The sequence below is a fragment of the Heptranchias perlo genome, chromosome 6 (genome assembly GCF_035084215.1).
Source record: "Heptranchias perlo isolate sHepPer1 chromosome 6, sHepPer1.hap1, whole genome shotgun sequence".
Lineage (NCBI taxonomy): Eukaryota > Metazoa > Chordata > Chondrichthyes > Hexanchiformes > Hexanchidae > Heptranchias > Heptranchias perlo.
This window is the reverse complement of record NC_090330.1, coordinates 107,904,775-107,925,745: the sequence shown is the minus strand read 5'-3', so window position 1 is coordinate 107,925,745 and position 20,971 is coordinate 107,904,775. Positions and strand designations below refer to the sequence as shown.

General features: G+C 42.5%; 1 protein-coding gene across 4 annotated transcripts in view; it reads left to right on the top strand.

The window, feature by feature from the left end:
• LOC137323127 (dedicator of cytokinesis protein 9-like) overlaps positions 1-20,971 on the top strand; it is a 260,881-nt gene that overhangs the window by 198,263 nt on the left and 41,647 nt on the right. For 2 of the 4 annotated variants that reach the window (XM_067986588.1, XM_067986586.1), the window contains exons 36-42: positions 2,565-2,631; positions 3,127-3,174; positions 8,785-8,828; positions 12,820-12,935; positions 14,264-14,401; positions 14,497-14,679; positions 20,529-20,642. In XM_067986588.1, coding sequence (XP_067842689.1) covers positions 2,565-2,631; positions 3,127-3,174; positions 8,785-8,828; positions 12,820-12,935; positions 14,264-14,401; positions 14,497-14,679; positions 20,529-20,642 — 710 coding nt within the window. Of the gene's footprint in view, positions 1-2,564; positions 2,632-3,126; positions 3,175-6,931; positions 7,075-8,784; positions 8,829-12,819; positions 12,936-14,263; positions 14,402-14,496; positions 14,680-20,528; positions 20,643-20,971 lie in introns of all 4 variants that reach the window. The other 2 variants (XM_067986585.1, XM_067986584.1) reach the window with 1 other exon arrangement.

Sequence of the window (20,971 nt, the reverse complement as noted above, 5' to 3'; positions counted from 1 at the left end):
GGTGCTCTAGAAACTGATCTGTCCCGGGAGCTTTGCAAATTCTGAAATAATAAGAGAGATTCATTAAAATGTATACTTGCAGATATAAATCTGGGTTGAAGAGCGCTTAAGGTCTATTATTAAAATAAACTTACTAACCTAATAAATCTTTGCATTGTGAGTCTGTGGAGGATAAATTGAAACAGAAGACTGCGGACGCTGGAAATCTGAAATAAAAACAGAAACTGCTGGGAACACTCAGCGGGTCAGGCAGCATCTGTGGAGAGAGAAACAGAGTTAACGTTTCAGGTCGATGAACTTTCATCAGAGCTGGAAGATGTTTGAGATTTAATAGTTTATAAATAAGTACAGAGCCAGGGGAAAGTGGGGGAGGGCAAAGGGAAGGTCTGAGACAGGGCGGAGGGCAGGATTGATTAAATGACAAAAGGGATGATGGCGCAAAGCAAAAAGGGAGAGGTAATGAGACAAGTAAAGAAACAAAAGATGGGTCTAGAGGAGGTGTAAATCGTTAGAATGGTTATAGCACAGAAGGAGGCCATTCGGCCCATCGAGCTTGTGCCGGCTCTTTGTAAGAGCAATCCAGTTAGTCCCATTTCCCCCCGCTCTTTCACTGTAGTCCTGCAGATTTTTTCCCTTCAAGTATTTATCCAATTCCTTTTTGAAAGCAATGATTGAATCTGCTTCCACCACCCCTTCAGGCAGCACATTCCAGATCATAACTACTTGCTGCGTAAAAAAGTTTTTCCTCATGCCGCCTTTGGTTCTTTTGCCAATCACCTTAAATCTGCGTCCTCTGGTTCTTGACACTTCCACTATTGGGAACAGTTTCTCTTTATTTACTTTATCTAAACCCTTCATGATTTTGAACACTTCTATCAAATCTGCTCTCAACCTTCTCTGTTCTAAGGAGAACAATCCCAGCTTCTCCAGTCTATCCATGTAACTGAAGTCCCTCATCCCTGGAACCATTCTAGTAAATCTTTTCTGCACCCTCTCTAAGGCCTAAAGTGCGGTGCCCAGAATTGGACACAATACTCCAGTTATGGCCGAATCAGTGTTTTTTAATGGTTCATCATAACTTCCTTGCTTTTGCACTCTATGCCTCTATTTATAAAACCCAGGATCCCGTATGCTTTTTTAACTGCTTTCTGAACCTGCCCTGCCACCTACAAAGATTTGTGCACATATACTCCCAGATCTCTCCATTCCTGCACCCACTTTGGTTTATATTATCTCTCCTCGTTCTTCCTGCCAAAGTGTATCACTTCACACTTCTCTGCATTATGTTTCATCAGCCGCGTGTCCGCCCATGCCACCAGCCTGTCTATGCCCTCTTGAAGTCTGTCACTATCCTTCTCACTGTTTACTATCTTTCCAAGTTTTGTGTCATCTGCAAATTTGGAAATTGTGCCCTGTACACCCAAGTCCAAGTCATTCATATATATCAAAAAAAACAGTGGTCCCAGCACCGACCCCTGAGGAACACCACTGTACACCTCCCCCCAGTCCGAAAAACAACTGTTCACCACTACTCTCTGCTTCCTGTCACTTAACCAATTTCCTATCGATGCTGTCACTGCCCCTTTTTATTCCATGGGTTTCGACTTTGCTGACAAGCCTATCATGTGGCACTTTATCAAACACCTTTTGAAAGTCCATACACACATCATCAGCTGCATTGCCCTCATCAACCCTCTCTGTTACCTCATCAAAAAACTCAATCAGGTTAGTTAAACACAATTTGCCATTAACAAACCAGTGCTGGCGTTCCTTTATTCATCCACATTTGTCCAAGTGACTATTAATTCTGTCCCGGATTATCGTTTCTAGAAGCTTCCACACCACCGAGGTTAAACTGACCGGCCTGTAGTTGCCGGGTTTATCCTTGCACCCTTTTTTGAACAAGGATGTAACATTTGCAATTCTCCAGTCCTCTGGCACCACCCCCCGTACCTGAGAAGGATCGTAAGATTATGGCCAGTATCTCTGTCAGAGCAGAACCGTTACCAGTACCTGCTGTCCGAGAAAATGGGAGCGGTGGATTTGATCTGAAGTTGTTGAAATCAGCGTTGAGGTCGGAAGGTTGTAAAGTGCCTCATCAAAAAACGAGGTAGATGAAGTTAAAAGTTACTTGTGTTCCCAGAGGTCATCCTGACCCCCCTTGTCACTGTCAAGAGCAGTGAGAAGACAAATACATAGTAGTAAATAGCTGAAAAGTACAACTTAAGTTTCCCTAAATCCTTGGCTGTAGGTTTGATTCCTGGCGACAGTGCAACCTTTTCAGCGGAGGGCTGGCCGTTTTTGACCGTTCTTGAACCATCCCGTTGTGCGACATGTCTTGCTGGATACTCTTCAAGAGAAGGGCAGACTCTGCGGTCGGTTCAGTGGTCTGTACCTGAACGTATCGTGTTGGGAATAGTTTCAGGGCATGAGTTAATTCAGACCTGTTCCAAATCCCAAAAGGAAAGCAATGAGCACTGGGAAAGTTGGGTGTCAAATCCATGCAATTTTACAAGAGTAGAACTGTCGGCTTGATGGAATAACATGAAACTTTTTTTTTGTAGATGCGCTGATTACTTACTGGAACAAGGCTTCTACACCCGAAGTGATGGACTTTTTTACAATCTTAGAGTGAGTGTATTTGAACATTAGCACTGAAACCGTGCCAGTATATCTTGCGATAACCCGAGAAGCACAGGAGGAGGCCATTCGGCCCATAGTGCTTGTGCGAGCTCTTTGAAAGAGCTATCCAGTTAGACCCACTCCCTCTGCTCTTTCCCCATAGCCCTGCACTTTTTTCCTTTTCAGGTATTTATCCAATTCCCTTTTGAAAGTTATTATTGAATCTGCTTCCACCGCCCTTTCAGGCAGCGCGTTCCAGATCAGAACAACTCGCTGTATTTTTTTTTAAATTCTCCTCATCTCACCGCTGGTTCTTTTAATAAAACTAAATTGTTTAACCATTGTATGTGTAGAATTATAGTATATTTATTGTTGGTGACAATGTGTTATTTCCTGTTTACAATTCTGTTTAAGCCAATTTAATTCTGAAAACAACTGGTGAAAATGATAATAGTTTTTGTTACATATTTAATACTGCGCTGAATATATCTCCCTTCTCCACAGAGTCTGTCTTCATCAGTTCAGATATATGGGGAAACGATACATAGCAAGGTACTGTTGCTGATTCGTATTCATTTCATTATTCAGAAATGTTAATCCGTGTTTCTTTAAATTCTTCAATTTGGGAAAAGAAAGAAACATTTGCATTTTTACAATCTCAGGACGTCCCAAAGAGCTTTACAGCCAATGAAGTATTTTTGAAGTGTAGCCACTGTATTGTAACATAAGAAACGCGGCAGCCAAATTGCGCACAGCAAGATCCCACAAACAGCAATGTGATAATGACCAGATAATCTCTATTTTAGTGATGTTGGTTGAGCGATAAGTATTGGCCAGGACTCCGTGGAGAACTCCCCTGCTCTTCTTTCAGTAGTGGCTATGAGATCTTTTACGTCTCCCTGAGAGTGCAGACGAGGTCTCTGTTTAACGCCTCATCCAAAAGGCGGTACCTCCGACAGTGCAGCACTCCCGCTGTGCACATGGGCTTGTATCCCGGATGCAGTCCTGAATACTTTGTACTGATTAGAGTAAATCATCCCGGAGCCTTTTGACCTTTATATATGAGCAGTGACATTTGGTGTTTGTTGTAAGTATACAATTCAGTATATTTTTCTTATCAGAAAGCACTGGTACCAAATGAGACATGTTGGTTTTATCATGTATTTTCCTTGTTCGGACAAGAGGGATTTAAGTTAATTCTTCCCACGTGCTTTTTACAAACTTGATTAGCATCTTTTGTTACCTGTAATTATCTTCCATTAGAGAGCTATTGTTTGCTCCCACACTCTGCAAATAGGCAACATGTAAAAAGATATGAAATTACAGTCCCCACCCTTTATAGTGGGCGTACGATTTGCCCACTTTACACGATGGCCAGAATAACGGGGTAGTGTTAATAAAATAAAAAACCATTTCACAAATAGCATTGATGGCCGGATGTAGTCTAGACGAACAGTTATTAACATAAACATTTGACAAAAATCCTTTTAAGTTCTTTTACCACCTCCAAAATCAGAGAAATATCGTTCTGTACGATAAATTATCGATGAAATGTTTAAAAGATTTCCTGTCCAAGATTTTATGCAAGAATAACCAAGTGATCAGCTCTTAATCATGGCATGATACGGCGCAGATGGAGGTATTCGGCCCATCGTGCCTGTGCTGGCTCTTTGAAAGAGCTATCCAATTAGTCCTACTCGCCCTGCTCTTTCCCCATTGCCCTGCATATTTTTTCCCTTCAAGTATTTATCCAATTCCCTTTTGAAAGTTACTATTGAATCTGCTTCCACCGCCCTTTCAGGCAGCGCCTTCCAGATCATAACAACTCGCTGCATTAAAAAGAAAAATGTTCTCATCTCCCCTCTGGCTCTTTTGCCAATTATCTGAAATCTGTGTCCTCCGGTTATCGACCCTCCTGCCAGTGGAAACGGTTTCTCCTTATTTACTCTATCAGAACCCTTCATGATTTTTGAACACCTCCATTAAATCTCCCCTTAACCTTCTCTAATCTAAGGAGAACAACCCCAGTGACTCACCTCCTGACTCCCCAAAGCCTTTCCACCATCTACAAGGCACAAGCCAGGAGTTTGATGGAATACTCTCCACTTGCCTGGATGAGTGCAGCTCCAACAACACTCAAGAAGCTCGACACCATCCAAGATAAAGCAGCCCGCTTGATTGGCACTCCATCCACCACCCTAAACATTCACTCCCTTCACCACCGGCGCACTGTGGCTGCAGTGTGTACCATCCACAGGATGCACTGCAGCAACTCGCCAAGGCTTCTTCGACAGCACCTCCCAAACCCGCGACCTCTACCACCTAGAAGGACAAGAGCACCAGGCACATGGGAACAACACCACCTGCACGTTCCCCTCCAAGTCACACACCATCCCGACTTGGAAATATATCGCCGTTCCTTCATCGTCGCTGGGTCAAAATCCTGGAACTCCCTTCCTAACAGCACTGTGGGAGAACCGTCACCACACGGACTGCAACGGTTCAAGAAGGCGGCTCACCACCACCTTCTCGAGGGCAATTAGGGATGGGCAATAAATGCCGGCCTCGCCAGCGATGCCCACATCCCATGAGCGAATAAATTTAAAAAAAAGTTTACATGTGCAGTTGTTTCATGCGAGCCTTTGCAGACTCTTAGCGAGTTTACCCAGCACTGTTTAGTACTCACAGCAGTAACTCACAGTCACTTTCAATGCTTTGAGCTTTGCACAGTGTGTGCGCCCATCATTAGTTTCACAGGGCCATAATTTCAAGAGGTGAAAATAAAAAGTGCTTTTTTTCAAAAGCACATACTTTTTTTTTAAAAAAGATTGACAGATTTTCTTTTAACACATTTGGTGGAAACTAGTGAGTAAACACGGCTGTTTCTGCCCGAAATAAACGGCAGGCTTGAGATGCTGTTCAATTGAAAATTTCAGAACTGATTTTTGCTAGGAATGGGTATTGAGGGTTACAGAACCAAGGCAGGTAGATGGAGTTACGATGCAGATCAGCCACGATCTAATTGAATGGCGGAACAGGCTCGAGGGGCTGAATGGCCTACTCCTGTTCCTGTGCTATAACCGGCCACTTGGAAATTGGTGTTAGTGCAAATGGATAATAGTCATTACTGTTCAGCCAATATAAGCGACTGCCCGTTTTAAACGTGGACAAGTTTTGGGGATTGTATTTCGTGTCCATTTCTGCAGGGTATCGATCCAAGTTCAGCCTCTGATAAGTGAGCGCTACGTCACTGGGACTCGGGAACTGCAGAAATAATAAACCCAAAAGCACGTGGGAAAATCCTGCTTTCAGTTCGCTAGTTTTATACCGACCCTACGATGCTAATAAAAGTGTGGTGCTGAATTAATTTGCAGAATGCTGTTCGTTCGCTTAGAAAGTTGACTACCCTTTTTCAACAGCCTGTGTAATTTTAAAATTGTGAAGCTTTCTTTTCGATGGACTAATAGGAATTGCGTTTTGTTAATTTTATGCAACTATTTTAATTTAACCTTTTTTATTTTGTTGGTTAAATTTTCTAGTAATTTTTTCACAAACTAACCTGTTTCTGGTTTCTGTAATGAGCTCTGGTGGTGGTATGAAGCAATGAACTCACCGTTTACTCCTAACACAAATTACTCTTTTTATTTTTCTGTTTCACACCTGTACGCTGACAAGTTCTTTTTAAAAAAAAAAGTAATTGTGTATGGCTCCTCCCCTCTTGCTGGGTAAGATGTGGGTATTTGCTTGCATAGCATGAAAGATTATTTTGTGCCTCCGTTTCCTTGTGTTTTGCTGTTTGTTTTGCCAGTGGTGTTCGAGAATTTCTATACGCAGGTGTAGAAATTCAATTGAAGAGACCGCTTTTCATTTTTTAATGTTGCTGTTAACTTGCTCATACTTATTCACTAGAAAGCATGCTTCTTTGCTTGTGCTTGCTTGCTGTGTGACCATCATAGCTTCACATTTCTTAGTGCACTTTAATAGAGTTGAGCACGCGATCTGTATCGTGAATCCGTAAAATTGTTTCTGCGGCCCAATTGATTTTTAATTGTAAGAAATGCGGCTTCCAAAAGATTTCTTGCTTTTTGAAAAATTGACATGCGTAAATGTCGCCATTTTAAATGGTTACATTTTTTTTATTAATGTCTTCGGGCCTGAAGTAGCTAAAATTGGAAATGTAGATAAACTAACCAGTTTAGCCTCTATATGACACGCAATAAAGCAACGTCAAATGCTTTACTAACTCTTAGCTTTTTGCGGCAATGTGCTGACGTTAACCGTTGCTCTGTCCCATTTCCCCATCTTGCAGGAACCAAGAGGGGTTAGGACCCATCAGTATTGCACATGAAAGGAAAGCTCAGACTTTACCTGTTCCTCGCAATAGAGCAGGAATGATGCATGCCAGATTGCAGCAACTCAGCAGCCTGGATAATTCTTACACTTTTAACCACAGTAAGTCTCGTAGTACCAAGGGTGCCTTTATCAGTGACCTTTGCCTCACGGATAAAAACACAAATCCTCCTTTCTACAGACTATGCAGACCACCCCCAGAGCACGGTCACCGACTTTCACATTCCTTATTGACTGAAGCAATATCTGCCGAAGGAAATTGGGGGGGGAAAAGATCTGTTTTGTGTCTCAAAAGGAAATGTTTTAATTGGAGCCTGATTATTTACAACATTTTGCAAATTCATAATCATAGTCTTTGACCGCACCCATGCCCATAAAAGGTCATTTATATTACCCGATCAATACATATTAATGGTCAGTTATATTTCTTCCAGAAAACTGACATTGTAGCTGAAGGTATTTATTGGTGTTGAGTAAGAGAGCGTTGTGAATTGGTTACTGGGCCTTTCTAATACATCCACGGAAAGTAGATCCGAAACGCTTATTTGCTGTTGTTAAAACCACATTTTATTCGTAGAATCGTACAGCACAGAAGGAGGCCATTTGGCCCATTGTGCTCTTTGAAAAGAGCTATCCAATTAGTCCCACTCCCCCCGCACTTTCCCCACAGCCCTGCAAATTTGTCCTTTTCAAGTATTTATCCAATTTTCCCCTTTTGAAAGTTATTATTGAATCTACTTCCACCGCCCTTTCAGGCAGCGCATTCCAGATCAGAACAACTTGCAAAGTTCTCTTCATCTCCCCCTCTGGTTCTTTTGCCAATTATCTTAAACCTGTGTCCTCTGGTTACCGACCCTCCTGCCAGTGGAAAAAGTTTCTCCTCATTTACTCATCAAAACCCCTTCATAATAATTATAAATGTCGGGCAGTTTTTAAGTTTTATACGGTCCAGGTTCCACTCCAGGATTCAGTCTCTTTAACAAGTATCTGTACCTTCAATCTACATTATTAGTTTAACAACATAGGTAGCTGTTAATCGTTTCAACAGTGTAGTGGAATCTTTCATGGAGAAATCTAACATTCAGTGGTGTCACCTGACCATCAGGTATTGTTCTGCCTTGGTGGAGAAGTGTCCCCAAGACAAAAAGTTTCACTTTAAATCTACGGCCATGTCTATTAAAGAAAAGTTTTTTTTTTGTATAGCGGAAGTTCAAATGTTCCTCAGAATCTTCTTTCTATGTTTAAATACCCCACAGCTGTCAGATTGATGTAACTTGTAGATGCGCCAGAACAGAAATATATACAGGCCAACAGTTAGAGACCAGAATTATGGCCCGAATCTTGCTGCAAAAGTAACGGTGTGTTAACGACACAGGCCGTTATTCATGCGCAAATGGGCCAGCAAGTTCGGGGGATGAAAAGACACGCAGTGAGTTACAAATCGCCATAACTTGAAAAGTCAATTCTCGCACACTTCTCAGTTGTTTTCCCTAAATATAAACAATGTGCTCAGTATATATAAAACTTCAAAAACCATTAATTTTTTCAGTACTGTGAAAGATTGATGTATTGAATTAAAATGTGGTTCAGATAATCAAGCTCCACTCCTTCAAATGGGTAGGGATCGTCACCTTGAATACTGGTAGCATTTATAATATTTTATTCAATATACACAAACTGGGGAAAGAATTTGTGCCGTTATTATTTTCTGATCAGACTCTGATTTAAAGCCAAAAGGAATGTGGGTCCGTGTAAAGACTGTGTGCTGGTGACGAGAAACTTGTAACAAAATGACCTTATCTCTGTTTCCAGTGTAAGAAAGCTATCCAGTGTACTTGGAATTTCTGTAGACAATGGTAAGACTCAACAAGGTTACATCATTGGTTTTCCTATTGCTACGATTCTGACTCTCTAGGACAGAGGTTCCCAAACATCTTTTGTTGTTTCCCCTCCCTACCCTTCGGAAAATCACGACCTATATGCACTCCCCTTTTTTTTAAGAAACAGTATTTTTGGGGTAATTAACATTAGTGTGGAAATAGCAACAACTTGCATTTATATAGCGCCATTAACGTAGTCCCAAGGCGCGTATCAGGAGCGATTTTCAAACGTAATTTGACACCGAGCCGCATGAGATATCAGGACAGGCGACCAAAAGATTGTCAAAGAGGTAGGTTTTAAGGAGTGACTTAAAGGAGGAGAGAGAGGCGGAGAGGTTTAGGGAGGGAATTCCAGAGCTTAGGGCCTGGGCAGCTGAAGGCACGGCCGCCAATGGTGCAGCGATGAAAATCGGTGATGCGCAAGAGGCCAGAATTGGAGGAGCGCAGAGATCTCGGAGGGTTGTAGGGCTGGAGGAGGTTACAGAGATAGGGAGGGGCGAGGCCAGGGAGGGATTTGAAAACGAGGTTGAGAATTTAAAAATCGAGGCATTCCCGTACCGGAAGCCAATGTAGGTCAGCGAGCACGGGGCGGGGTGATGAGTGAACAGGACTTGGTGCGAGTTAGGATACGGGCAGCAGAGTTTTGGATGAGATCAAGTTTAGGGTGGGAGGCCGGCCAGGAAAGCTTTGGAATAGTCGAGTCTAGAGGTAACACAGGCATGGATGGAGGGTTTCAGCAGATGATGAGCTGAGACAGGGACGGAGACGGGCGATGTTACGGAGGTACAACTGAATCTGGTTCCCGTAACATCCCCGCACATTTACATTTCCAGCTTGGGTCAAGGGATAACGACATCCCAAAGCACTTTACAGCCAATGGAGTACTTTTGAAGTGTAGTCACTGTGCGAAAGCCATTATTAATTTGTCTCTCATTTAAAGATGTCATCAAGCCAGCAGCAACATAAAATCCAAGCAGGGCAAAAAGTTGTGAATTTAAATTAGTTTATTTAAGAACTGCGAGGCTATAAACCATCAGGAAAGACTGAACAGAACTGGGGTAGAGGTACAGACCAGAAGGCAAACAACTTTTCGTTAACTTGAGAGAAACACATTTCAACTGCTAAGTATTGAAAATGCCCGTAAGCTGGACCTGTTTGCAAGGGTTGGGATGCCCAAGTTTTGGGGAGTTGGGAATCAGTCTGAGGGGTTCAGGGGAGAGTTACAGCACCACTGATCGACAAATACATATCGCAGGCATGACCTGTTGGCGAGATCCAGCGAGCGTCGTTCCCCCCCCACTGCTGCCTCCCAGTTTGGTAACCTCTGCTCCAGCTTATTTCATACAAACATCAACTGGAATCTTTTTGTTACAATATGCATGTTCTGAGACCAAAGGAGAGCTTGAAGAGAGTATTTCTTTCAAGGGGATGTTTAAATTTCAGGTAAATTAATTTTCATTTTTTTTGAGTAATGATTCAATTCTATGAGGGGTGAGTTTTGAGTGAACGTTTTACACTGGAAAAGATCAAATATTGAATAATTATCATTATGTTCTATTTCTTTAAACTCCCTGATCTTTTTATTTTCTCCTCGTTGGTCCTAGTACCTTGTTAAACTGCACAGTAAGGGGCATCATGCTGCTCAGCCATAAAGCCTGATTGCTCTTTCACCAAACATGTACACGTGACATTTAAGATGATTGATTGAAGGATTTGATAGGGTAGATGGAGAGAAACTATTTCCTCTGGTGGGGGGAGTCCAGGGCGACGAGGCGTAACCTTAAAATTAGAGCTGGGCCGTTCAGGGGTGATGTCAGGAGGCATTTCTTCACACAAAGGGGAGTGGAAATCTGGAACTCTCTTCCCCCCCAAAAAAGCTGTTGAGGCTGGGGGGTCAATTGAAAATTTCAAAACTGAGATTGATAGATTTTTGTTGGGTAAGGGTATTAAGGGTTAGGGAACCAAGGTGGGTAGATGGAGTTGAGACACAGATCAGCCACGATCTCACTGAATGGTGGAACAGGCTCGAGGGGCTGAATGGCCTCCTCCTGTTCCTATGTAAATTTGACCTCAGTCAGGGTTTGGCCTTCGGAGGCCAAGTATCGCTCTCTTGTGAGTCTCATTGTTATGGACCAAACTGACGCGACTTGCAAGAACCCAAGCGTCGCCACCCACTGGTTGATGTTGATCCTACAGGTGGTAATACTCTCGAGAAGTTTGTTTCCTCAAGACTTACTTTTATCCAGTTCTTCTTCAATTTCTTAACCCCACTTCCCCCCCCCCCCCAAAACCTCAAAAAAAAAAGTTAAACTTGCAAATATGGGCACTGATACCAAAAGCACCAAATCGCATGACAGGAATAGACAGTAAAGTGGTAAACTCCTCGAACAGAGCATCTTTAGCCACAGAAATAAATGCTGCCCCAAGTAGTGAGTTTCCCCGTCTCAGAAATAGGACCACCTGGAGCTGTTGGTGATAAACAGCGAATAAACAACTCCAGAGGTTCAGCTTGAGAAACCAGCGTTTCAGAGCAGTCGCTCTATGAATCCGAGAACAAGCAGGGCGAGTGATTCTCATGACTGTTGAAAATTGCGATTGTCAGATATTTTGAGGTTTTTTTTAATCTATTGATACTTTCCACATTAGTCAAATACTTGAAGGCAGTAGCAAAAATTGCACAGTTTGAGATCAGTGGATCTGTATTTACAAAAACAGCAACAGCTTGCATTTATACAGTGCCTTTCACAGAGTAAAACGTCCCAAGGCGCTTCACAGGAGAGTTATCAAACAAAATTTGACTCTGACCAAGACCTGTCCTAATATCTCCTTATTTGGCTCAAAGGGGTGGGCTTTAAGGAGCGTCTTAAAGGAGGTAGAGAGGTTTAGGGAGAGAATCCAGGAGCTCATTCTGGGTATTTATCCTCATTTGACAACTTCTTCATTCTTTGAAAGAAATTCTCTCCGTTCTCAGTCTCCACCTCACTTACCTTGATGTATCCAGTCTTTGTAGGAAAATAGCACTGGTTATCAATTAAATAGAAATATCGATACAGTCTGTGTCGAAGTCCATTTCTGCCTCCTTGAGTGAAAAAGAAAGTAGCCAAATGGTGAACCTTAGACACGGTGTTATGGGGAAGGCTGTCAGCTGATATATGTATAAGTGCAAAATGTCTTTGTTATTTGCCTCCTCCATTGAGGGTCCATATTCTAAAGTAAATGCAGCATAACATCATTCAAGAAAGCGTGCGAGGCACAGGAGAAAGTGAAAAAAAAGGTTCTCCAGGATGGTACCAGAAATGAGGGGATATACTTTGTCAGGAAAAGCTGAACAGGCTGGGGCCCTTTTCTCTAGAAAAGAAAGGCTGAGGCCTTTTAAAATTATGAAAGGGTTCGATAGGGTAGACATAGAGAAGATGTTTCCACTTGTGGGGGGAGACCAAAACTAGGGGCCATAAATATAAGAGAGTCACCAATAAATCCAATAAGGAATTCAGGAGAAACTTCTTTACCCAGAGAGTGGTGAGAATGCGGAACTCGCTCCCACAAGGAGTAGTTGAGATGAATAGCAGAGATGTGTTTAAGGGGAAGCTAGATAAACGCACGAGGGAGAAAGTAATAGAAGGTTATACTGATAGGGTTGGGTGAAGATGGGTGGGAGGAGGCTCGTATGGAGTAGATAGGCCGAATGGCCTGTTTCTGTGCTGCAGACTCAGTAACTTGTACATAAGACCATGGTATCTCTTCACTGCTTGTTTGGATTTAGAAGGGAAAGGAAAGCTTAGTCACATAAGAGTATTTGTACAATCAGCACAAGCCAGCTAAAGCAACAGTCTTATTTGAAATTAACACCTGCTTGCTTCTTTTTAAGGTAAAACATCATTATATAATCTGTAAGTGGATTTTAATTGCTCCAGCGGTATTGAATGTTGGCAGATGTGGTAAAGACGGTCTTGCTCTCTTTAATTAGGCTATGGCCATTCTGATGCAGATGTTCTTCATCAGTCACTCCTCGAGGCAAACATCGCGACAGAGGTGTGTCTCACGGTTCTGGATAGGATGGCTTTGTTCACACATGTTTTTAAGGTATGATTATTCACGTGTTATGGATGCCAATTTGTCTATTTGAAATGGGTCTGTGTACTTTCCAATCTCCAAAGCTAACAGTGCAGTGACACAAACCCATCTACCAATCCTTTCACTTACTCTTAACACATAGAGTTAAATAAAGCCTAGAGCACAGACACAGGCCATTCGGCCCAACTAGTCCGTGCCGCTCTTTATGCTCCACATGAGCCTCCTCCCACCCCTCTTCATCCATCCCCATCAACATATCCTTCTATTCCTTTCTCCCTCGTGTTTATCCAACATCCGCTTAAATACATCTATGCTATTCGCCTCAACCACTCCTTGTGGTAGCGAGTTCCACATTCTCACCACTCTCTGGGCAAAGAAGTTTCTCCTGAATTCCTTATTGGATTTATTAGTGATTGTCTTATATTTATGGCCACTAGTTTTGGACTCCCCCCACAAATGGAAACATCTTCTCTACGTCGACCCTATCGAACCCCTTTCATAATCTTAAAGACCTCAATCTGGTCACCTCTCAGTCTTCTCTTTTCTAGAGTCTGGAGGTATGTTTAACAGGGTTAAGATTACGTGAATTGGTCCAAACCTTTAATAATTTTAAACACGTCTATCATATCCCCTTATCTTTTCAAGAGAGAAAAGTCACAGGGTCGGCAATCTTCCCTCATACATTTCCTTAGGTTGTAGAATCAAAACGTAGCCCTTCCCTGTTCCCCCTCCAATAACTGAACATCCTTTTTTGGAATAGGAAGACCAAAACTGCACACATAGTCCAGAAGTATTGATTTTAAATTTACTGTCCATCCTTGCGTAACTTATTCATGGTATCATACAGCCCAGAAGGAGGCCGTTCGGCCCATCGTGCCAGTGCCGGCTCTTCGAAAGAGCTATCCGATTAGTCCCACTCCCCAGCTCTTTTCCCATGGCTCAAAAATGTTTTCCCTTCAAGTTTATGTCCAGTTCCCTTTTTGAAAATTACTACTGAATCTGCTTCCATCTCCCTTTCAGGCAGTGCATTCCGGATCATAACAACTCACTGCATTTTTTTTAAAAAATCTTCCCTTCTGGTTCTTTTGCCAATTATCTTAAACCTGTGCCCTTTGGTTACCGACCCTCCTGCCAGTGGAAACAGTTTCTCCTCATTTACTCTATCAAAACCCCTTCATACTGTATTCTCTATTCAAAATGCTGAGGAACACAACCCCAGTCACTTGTTCTATCAACTAACAGAAATCTGGTGAAGTTTTGTCCAACCAGGGCCATGTTTGCAGCTGATTGACTGACTGATCTGAAGTTGCAGCCTCTGACCTGCTTTCCTCTTTTAGAGCCAGCTTCTTGCTGACCACGGACACAACCCATTAATGAAGAAGGTTTTCGATGTTCTCCTCTGCTTTGTCCAAATCAACCAGTCGGAAACCGCGCTGAAGTGCGTCTTTGCTGCTCTGAGAAACCTCGTATACAAGGTGAGAAAGTCACTTCATTTTTTTCCCCCCTTTTGCAATTCTACAAGTTTGTCTAGATTTGCACAAAACCTGCTGGGGTCATTTTTATTTTTCAGTTTCCGTCCACATTCTTCGAAGGAAGAGCTGATATGTGTGCAGCATTGTGCTATGAAATTTTGAAATGCTGTAACTCCAAACTGAGCACAATCCGAAGTGACGCATCTACGCTCCTTTATTTCTTAATGAGGAACAATTTTGAATGGACACGAAGAAAATCCTTTGTGAGAACTCACTTGCAGGTCAGTGTCGTCGAAGAAATTGCCTGGAAGGGCGGTGGAAGCAGATTCAATAGTAAATATCAAAGGGGGAATTGGATATAGACTTAAAAAGGAAAGATTTTGCAGGGCTAGGGGGAAAGAGCAGGGGAGCGGGACTAACTGGATAGCTCTTTCAGAAAGCCGGCACAAGTACGATGGGCCGAATGGCCACCTCCTGTGCTGTATGATTCCATGATAAAATAAACTTGGCTTTCTACTGTTAAATTCATTGGTTTCTTTTCAGAAAATGCCCAGCAAATACCCAATTTCTTTATCTTCAAAACGTATCATTGGCTCGTCTTCACTTGATTGTCCTACACCAAATTAAGCAAGATAAGAAATTGCATTTAGACAGCGTCTTTTACACTCTCAGGATGTCGCAAAGGATTTTACAGCCAATGAATTACTTTTTGAAGGCCAGTCCTTACTGTTACTTAGGCAAATGTGGCAGCAGATTTGCACAAAGCAAGGGCCGACAAGACAACGGACCATTTTGATGTGTTTTTTTGGTGGTTTTAGTTGTGAGATGATTAGTTGGCCAGAACACCGGGAGAGAGCCGTGCCCTGAGGTCATTTACGTCCACCTGAGCAAGGAGATGGGCTCTTGACTTAACCATCTCATCTGAAAGACAACAACGTCTCCACAATGCGACACGCCCTCGGTTCTGCACTGGGCTGTCAGCCTAAATTATATGCTGACGTGTGCAGTGGTGTATTAATCCACAGCGTTCAAACTTTGAAGGAAGTGTTCTACCAACTTACCCAAACTGAGACAAATCAACAGAGAGACAGGGTTTGATGAATTGTTTATAGGAACAGGGGTAGACCATTCAGCCCCTCGAGCCTGTTCTGCCATTCAGTGAGATCCTGGCTGATTTGTACCTGCACTCCATCTACCCTCCTTGGTCCAGTAACCTGTTAATACCCTTACCGAACAAAAAAAAAACCTGTCAAAAAATCATTTTGAAATTTTCATTTGACCCCCAGCCTCAACAGCATTTTGGGGGAGAGAGTTCCAGATTTCCACCATCCTTTGTGTGAAGAAGTGCCTCCTGACATCACCCCTTGAACAGCCTGGCTCTAATTCTAAGGTTATGCCCCCTTGTCCTGGACTGGTCAAAAGAGGAAATAGTTTCTCTCTATCTACCCTATCAAATCCTTTAATCATCTTAAACACCTCAATTAGATCACCCCTTAATCTTCTATACTCGAGGGAGTACAAGCCTAGTCTATGCAACCTGTCCTCATTATTTAACCCCTTTAGAATTAGTTGGAACCAGTCCCTTGAAATGGTCATTTCCAACGTCAACAGAAATCAAGTTCTCTTCCTCCTCCCCGCCCCCCCCCCCCTCAAATATTCACACTAAAATATATTCCCAAATGATCTATCAGAAGTTATTGCGACAAAGGGGACGGCCCATTTGGAGTTGGGCTTGGGGATGTTGGACTACCAAAGGGCAATTTGTAGAACAAAGAAGAACAACCACAACAGATTCCATTTGAACATAGATTTCTTATATTCTTGATTTCTTTTTTGTTAATTATATGTTGAAGAACTCCATTTGGATGTTTGGTGAAGCAGAAACAATATTGGCCCATATTTTGCTGCCAAAATATCGGCGAGTTTAATGCTACGTGAGTTGCGAATCACCGCCATTTGCGCCGTCCCCGCCAATAGCCTCGCGAAAATGGCATCTCGCCCTCAACTTCCCCGTGAGTTTCATGAAATTGCTGCATTTGCGCATTAATTACCATTTAAACTCGCCACAAAAAGTTAGGGCTGGTACTTAACAGCATAAGGGGCCTTTCAATGAGGAGATTTATGTTCCTGCAATGCCAACCAAACTCTCCGGCCCACAAAGGGAACAACTGAAACTGTGAAGCCTCATTCCTGTGGGTAATAAATTGTTCTTAGAGATTTTTTAAATTTCATTTTTTTTTCTTACCTTTCCTTCGTCTCATTTTTCTTTCTCTCTCTTATTTCTCTTTCTGTACCTGATTTAGAATCATACAGCACAGGAGGCCATTCAGCCCATGGTGCCTGTGCCAGCTCTTTGAAAGAGCTATCCAATTAGTCCCACTCCCAGCTTTTTCTCCATAGCCGTGCAAAAATTTTCCGTTTCAAATAGATATCCAATTCCCTTTTTGAAAGTTACTGCTGAATCTGCTCCCACCGCCCTTTCAGGCAGTGCATTCCAGATCATAACAACTCGCTGCGTTAAAAAATTCTCCTCATCTCCCCTCTGGTTCTTTTGCCAATTACCTTAAATCTGTGTCCTCTGGTTACTGACCGTCCTGCCAGTGGAAACAGTTTCTCCTTATTTACTCTGATCAAAAACCTCTATTAAATCTCCCCTTAACCGTCACTGCTCTAAGGAGAACAACCCCAGTTTCTCCAGTCTCTCCACATAACTGAAGTCCCTCATCCCTGGTACAATTCTAGTAAATCTCCTCTACATCCTCTGCAAGGCCTTGATATGCTTCCTCCAACTCAGTGAGCAATGTCACTGGAGACTCTGCTGGTATTCTGTAAGCTTGCAATGCGGATTATTATAAATCAGTGTTGTATTATGAACGTTGCAAACGCACGTCCAAGAACATTGTTTGAGCCATGGTATCTTACGATGGTGCACGAGCGTTACAGTAGTCAGTGTCCGACCTAAGAGCATTGCCAAAGAAGCAAACTAATCCCAACTCGGAAATCCTGTCTGCAAAATTTGACACCGATTCACCCTATTTCCTTCTCCGTCATTCCTCTGTTTTATTTCTCGATCCTTAAATCTCATTGGTTAAGGAGATAGACTGTTTGTCCCGTCGTTCACCAAAGTCCCAGATGCTCCTGCCGCCCCGGTTATCAGCTCGCACTTCCAGCAAGTTCCAGGACAAAAATCTTCGAGCTGAAGTGTGAGGGAGAAAGCCTAACTGCCAGGGCACGTCGAGAGATGCCCCACTCTGGGCCAATACCCTTCCGTTTGCAATGTAACCACTTATTCCGTTCTCTTTAGCCATTCCAAACAGAAGTGAATACATATTTATAATTCATTCTGTCAACGTTTCAAACATGGTTTAGAATCTTTCACATTACTAATGATATTATTGTTAGCTCCAAAAAGCTGTCTGTGTCTCAGCATTGTGCTTTCAAATATATTTAGTGTTTGGAGAGTAGAATTCAGCAATGTGCCGTCGTTTTCAGGTTAGGAACGCTGCAAAGATAATTTAATCAGTTATTGAAAAGTTTTTTTTTCTTATCCCATGGATGTAATGGAACTTTTTGTTTTGTTTATGGGGTGATTTTACGTTTTCAGTTTGGCCTTTAATGGATATTATTACCCAGTGAGAATTGTTTGCTCGTTGCTAGTTTGTACAACTTCCCTGAAAGGTTATTTTGCGGAGAAACATATCGATTCTATAAGATTTTGTATTGTGAAAGACTTCTCTTTAATTGTCAAGATTGACATTTAAAATGGTTCACCCTGTGGCGGATATTGTCCTTTCACTGGAATTATAGTTGTGTACTTTACCCCTCAGTAAACTGTGGAGCGATAGAATAAGTGTTGCTCCAGTGACTTCTCCCTGTGGTGAGTGTCTGAACTCAGATTAATGGATGTGGGAGCTTCTTGCATCGACGAGGGGGGGGACTCCTGCCTGTCCGTGTGGAGTCAGAATATGTGCCAGACTGCGGTAACTGCTGCAAGGGACAAAGAATTCTCTTACTGTTTCTTTTCAATAAAATCTTAATGTAACTGTGCCACTATAATGGATATTGCCTTGGTTGCAGTTCATTAATTGTCCCATTTTTTTTTTGTCAATGGTGTTTTTGATCTTGCAGCTGGTAAAAAGGATTCAGGTACACTGTGTTTAACTTCAAAAAGAACACGTAGGGATACAGATTGGCACAGTACATTAGCACACTGTTCTTTCACCTTTGTGACCTAGGCTCAAATCCAGCTCGAGCTATGGAAAGGAGGCCAGGCAGGGCTTGTAAAGGCTGGGGGCAGGGGCTCACAGTGCAGAACTCCCCCTCCCTCCTCCCCGTAGCCAGTTTGGTACCAAATTGACCATTTGAGATACCATAAGAACGAATGGTGTGGGAAATGAAAACTTCTCAGCGTTGTGGGTGGGGACTTGAGGTTTGGTCTACGGGATGTTGTTGAGGGAGAGTGAAAAAGGATAGAACAGGGTACTTTCTAAATGGTAAAAAGTTAAAAACAGTGGCTGTCCAAAGAGACTTAAGGGTTCAGGTACATAGATCATTGAAGTGTCATGAACAGGTGCAGAAAATAATCAATAAGGCTAATGGAATGCTGGCCTTTATATCTCCATATACAAGGGGGCAGAAGTTATGCTGCAGCTATACAAAACCCTGGTTAGACCGCACCTGGAGTACTGTGAGCAGTTCTGGGCACCGCACCTTGGGAAGGACATATTGGCCTTGGAGGGAGTGCAGCGTAGGTTTACTAGAATGATACCCGGACTTCAAGGGTTAAGTTACGAGGGGAGATTACACAAATTGGGGTTGTATTCTCTAGAGTTTAGAAGGTTAAGGGGTGATCTGATCGAAGTTTATAAGATATTAAGGGGAACGGATAGGGTGGATAGAGAGAAACTATTTCCGCTGGTTGGGGATTCTAGGAGTAGGGGGCACAGTCTAAAAATTAGAGCCAGACCTTTCAGGAGTGAGATTAGAAAACATTTCTACACACAAAGGGTGGTAGAAGTTTGGAACTCTCTTCCGCAAACGGCAATTGATTGCTAAATTTAAATCTGAGATAGATAGCTTTTTGGCAACCAAAAGGTATTAGGGGATATGGGCCAAAGGCAGGTATATGGAGTTAGATCACAGATCAGCCATGATCTTATCAAATGGCGGAGCAGGCACGAGGGGCTGAATGGCCTACTCCTGTTCCTATGAAACAGTCCACGAATAATTCAGGTTTTTTTTGCACTGAAAGTTTGAATTATGCAATCATTTAAATTGAGCAGTGTAAATAACCACAGCTAAGTGGGAATTCAGTGCTCAGAGACCAGAATCAAATCATTTGAATTAAGTCCTTTTGAATTAAGAGGAGTAGACTGCATTTGTCATATAATCGTGCTGAATCTGACCTGGAACAACTTGATATCTGAAATCTGAAAGTGCTGCAGCTCCTAACGCTACCAACCCTCCCCTTAAATTACTACAAAAGGCCATATATTAATTTAGTTAAGGAGGAGAAAGTGAAGCTTTGCAGAAACTCAGCACTAGTAAATGAATCTTTAAACCTGTTATACATCAGCATTAAAATCACACTTTTGTAAAATTGGCAGTAATAGTTCAAATAGGAAATAATAAAAAAAAACTCTGTTGCCCAGAAAAGTGGAAAAGCTTTAGCACTTTATCTCTGGCAGTACTGAGAGTTAATGCGTTCCATCTTAAATAGCACAAGTTTTGGAAAGATTGTGGTACAATGGTGAGAATGTGGAACCCGCTACCACAAGGGGTAGTTGAGGTGAATAGCATAGATGCATTTAAGGGGAAGCTGGATAAACACATGAGGGAGAAAGGAACAGAAGGATATGTTGATCGGGTGAGATGAAGAAGGATGGGAGGAGGCTGGTGTGGAGCATAAACACTGGCATGGACCAGTTGGGCCGAATGGCCTGTTTCTGTGCTGTAAATGCTGTGTAATTCTATGTCAAATTTTGATTGATAACACTCCTGTGAAGCACCTTGGGACGGTTTACTATGTTAAAGGCGCTATACAAATGCAAGCTGTTGTAATAAGAGCATTGGAAAATAGATTGTGTCGATTTTTGGTTTGGGATCTAAGTGACTGTGTTGGTTTCTGTAGGTGATCATCGCGGTGAGTCAATTAATAGCGGATGTGGTTGGAATTGGAGGGACGAGATTCCAGCAGTCACTGGCTATTATTAACAATTGCGCCAATAGTGACAAAGCTGTAAAGGTGAGCAGCTTATGATTATTTAATTGATCGATCTGTCATCAATTACTGCCTTTTTTTTTTGTGTTCCTAGTTTCCTGCCGTAATATTTTTTTTTCTTCTGCTGTGGGCACTGGTCCTTGCTGTGGTGAGTTTCGGTGGGCACCGCCCAGGTAGCCGTTCGTTAGGGTGTGAAACTAGACTGAAGCTCGCACCTGTCCTGGTCTCCCCAACACATGCACTTTCCATCGAGACCCAAGGATCAGGAAAAATAAATGCTGGTTGATTTTGTTGGGTTTTTTTTTGCACAATTCCCCCCACTCCTCCCAATTCCCCCCTTTCCCCCCACTACC